This window comes from Echinops telfairi, unplaced genomic scaffold, assembly GCF_000313985.2.
Source record: "Echinops telfairi isolate 266 unplaced genomic scaffold, ASM31398v2 ScPeMD7_7424;HRSCAF=8462, whole genome shotgun sequence".
Taxonomy (NCBI): domain Eukaryota; kingdom Metazoa; phylum Chordata; class Mammalia; order Afrosoricida; family Tenrecidae; genus Echinops; species Echinops telfairi.
The window spans coordinates 93,822,346-93,823,519 of record NW_022111324.1 but is presented as its reverse complement, the minus strand read 5'-3'; the positions used below and the strand labels follow the sequence as shown (position 1 = coordinate 93,823,519).

The window sequence follows — 1,174 nt, the reverse complement described above, 5'->3', positions numbered from 1 at the left end:
TTTTTTTTTCCTTCTGAATCTTAAAGTTGCAAAGCAAAGGAGTCTCCAGGATTGCTACCCCTGTATCCTGGACACCCACCCACCGCTCTTTCCATTATACCCTGGCCTCCTTCCCACATCAAGGAACCCTCACACTTGTCTAAACAGTGGTTCTCAACCTGTGGGTCATGACCCCTTTGGGGGTCAAATGACCGTTTCACAGAGGTCACCCAATGCATAACAGTAGCAAAATGACAGTTATGAAGTAGCAACGAAAATAATTTTATGGTTGGGGTCACCACAACATGAGGAACTGTATGAAAGGGTCAGGGCATCAGGAAGCTTGAGACCACTGCTCTAGAATGAACAAATAGCAACTGAGACAATCCTCTAAACTATACGTGGCATTTTTAAAAAAATGTTCTTACCTATTGTGCAGAAATTGCCCACTGCTTCCTTGAGAATTTTTACTGGCTCCCACAGGGCACTCTTGGGAGGACCAAAAAAAAAAAAGAAAGAAAAACACAAGTGAAAATCCTGAGCACATGTACATACACATGCATGCCAACCACATGTACATACGCATGCATGCCAACCACATGTACAGACACATGCATGCCAACCACATGTACAGACACATGCATGCCAATAGCCTACAGTCACTCAGGGCCCATCAGGAAGCACCCATCATTACCTTGGGATTGTCTATATAAAATGTTATGCTCTGACTTCCTAGGTTGAAATCAATCCAAAATTCCTCTAATTTCTCACTATCTGGTTTTCTCATCTGTAAGAGATAATTTTAGCATGAACTATATCATATAAAAATCATGTTAAGGCACTGATGAGAATGATTCCAATAAAAACAAAGCTGTGGCTGTTCTAGAACAGAACTACCTACTATGGCAGGGTCTCTACTGTTTCCTTCCTTTCTGTAAAAGAGACAATCTCAAAGAAACCCTTAATTTGGACACTCTAAAGACAGTTGCCCACACCGTCAGCAGAGTCAAAATCCAGAGAGCTCAGATTTCACCCTGAAATGGAGTGGTTTAGGCTGAGGGGCCTGACATGGGGACTGTGTTCCTTTAGGACCAAAACAAACTCAACCAAACCCACTACCACTGAGTTGACTCCACTTCATCGTGACCTGATACGGGGTTTGTGAGACTAAATCTTTACAGGCTCACGCAGACTC

General features: G+C 42.9%; 1 protein-coding gene across 1 annotated transcript in view; it reads right to left on the bottom strand.

Annotated features, from left to right (window-relative positions):
• LOC101640303 (synaptonemal complex protein 2-like) overlaps positions 1–1,174 on the bottom strand; it is a 48,496-nt gene that overhangs the window by 24,195 nt on the left and 23,127 nt on the right. The window contains exons 12-13 of the mRNA XM_045298217.1: positions 674–766; positions 408–468 (exon numbers count right to left, since the gene is read on the bottom strand). Of these exons, the coding sequence (XP_045154152.1) occupies positions 408–468; positions 674–766 (154 nt within the window). The remainder of the gene's footprint in view (positions 1–407; positions 469–673; positions 767–1,174) is intronic.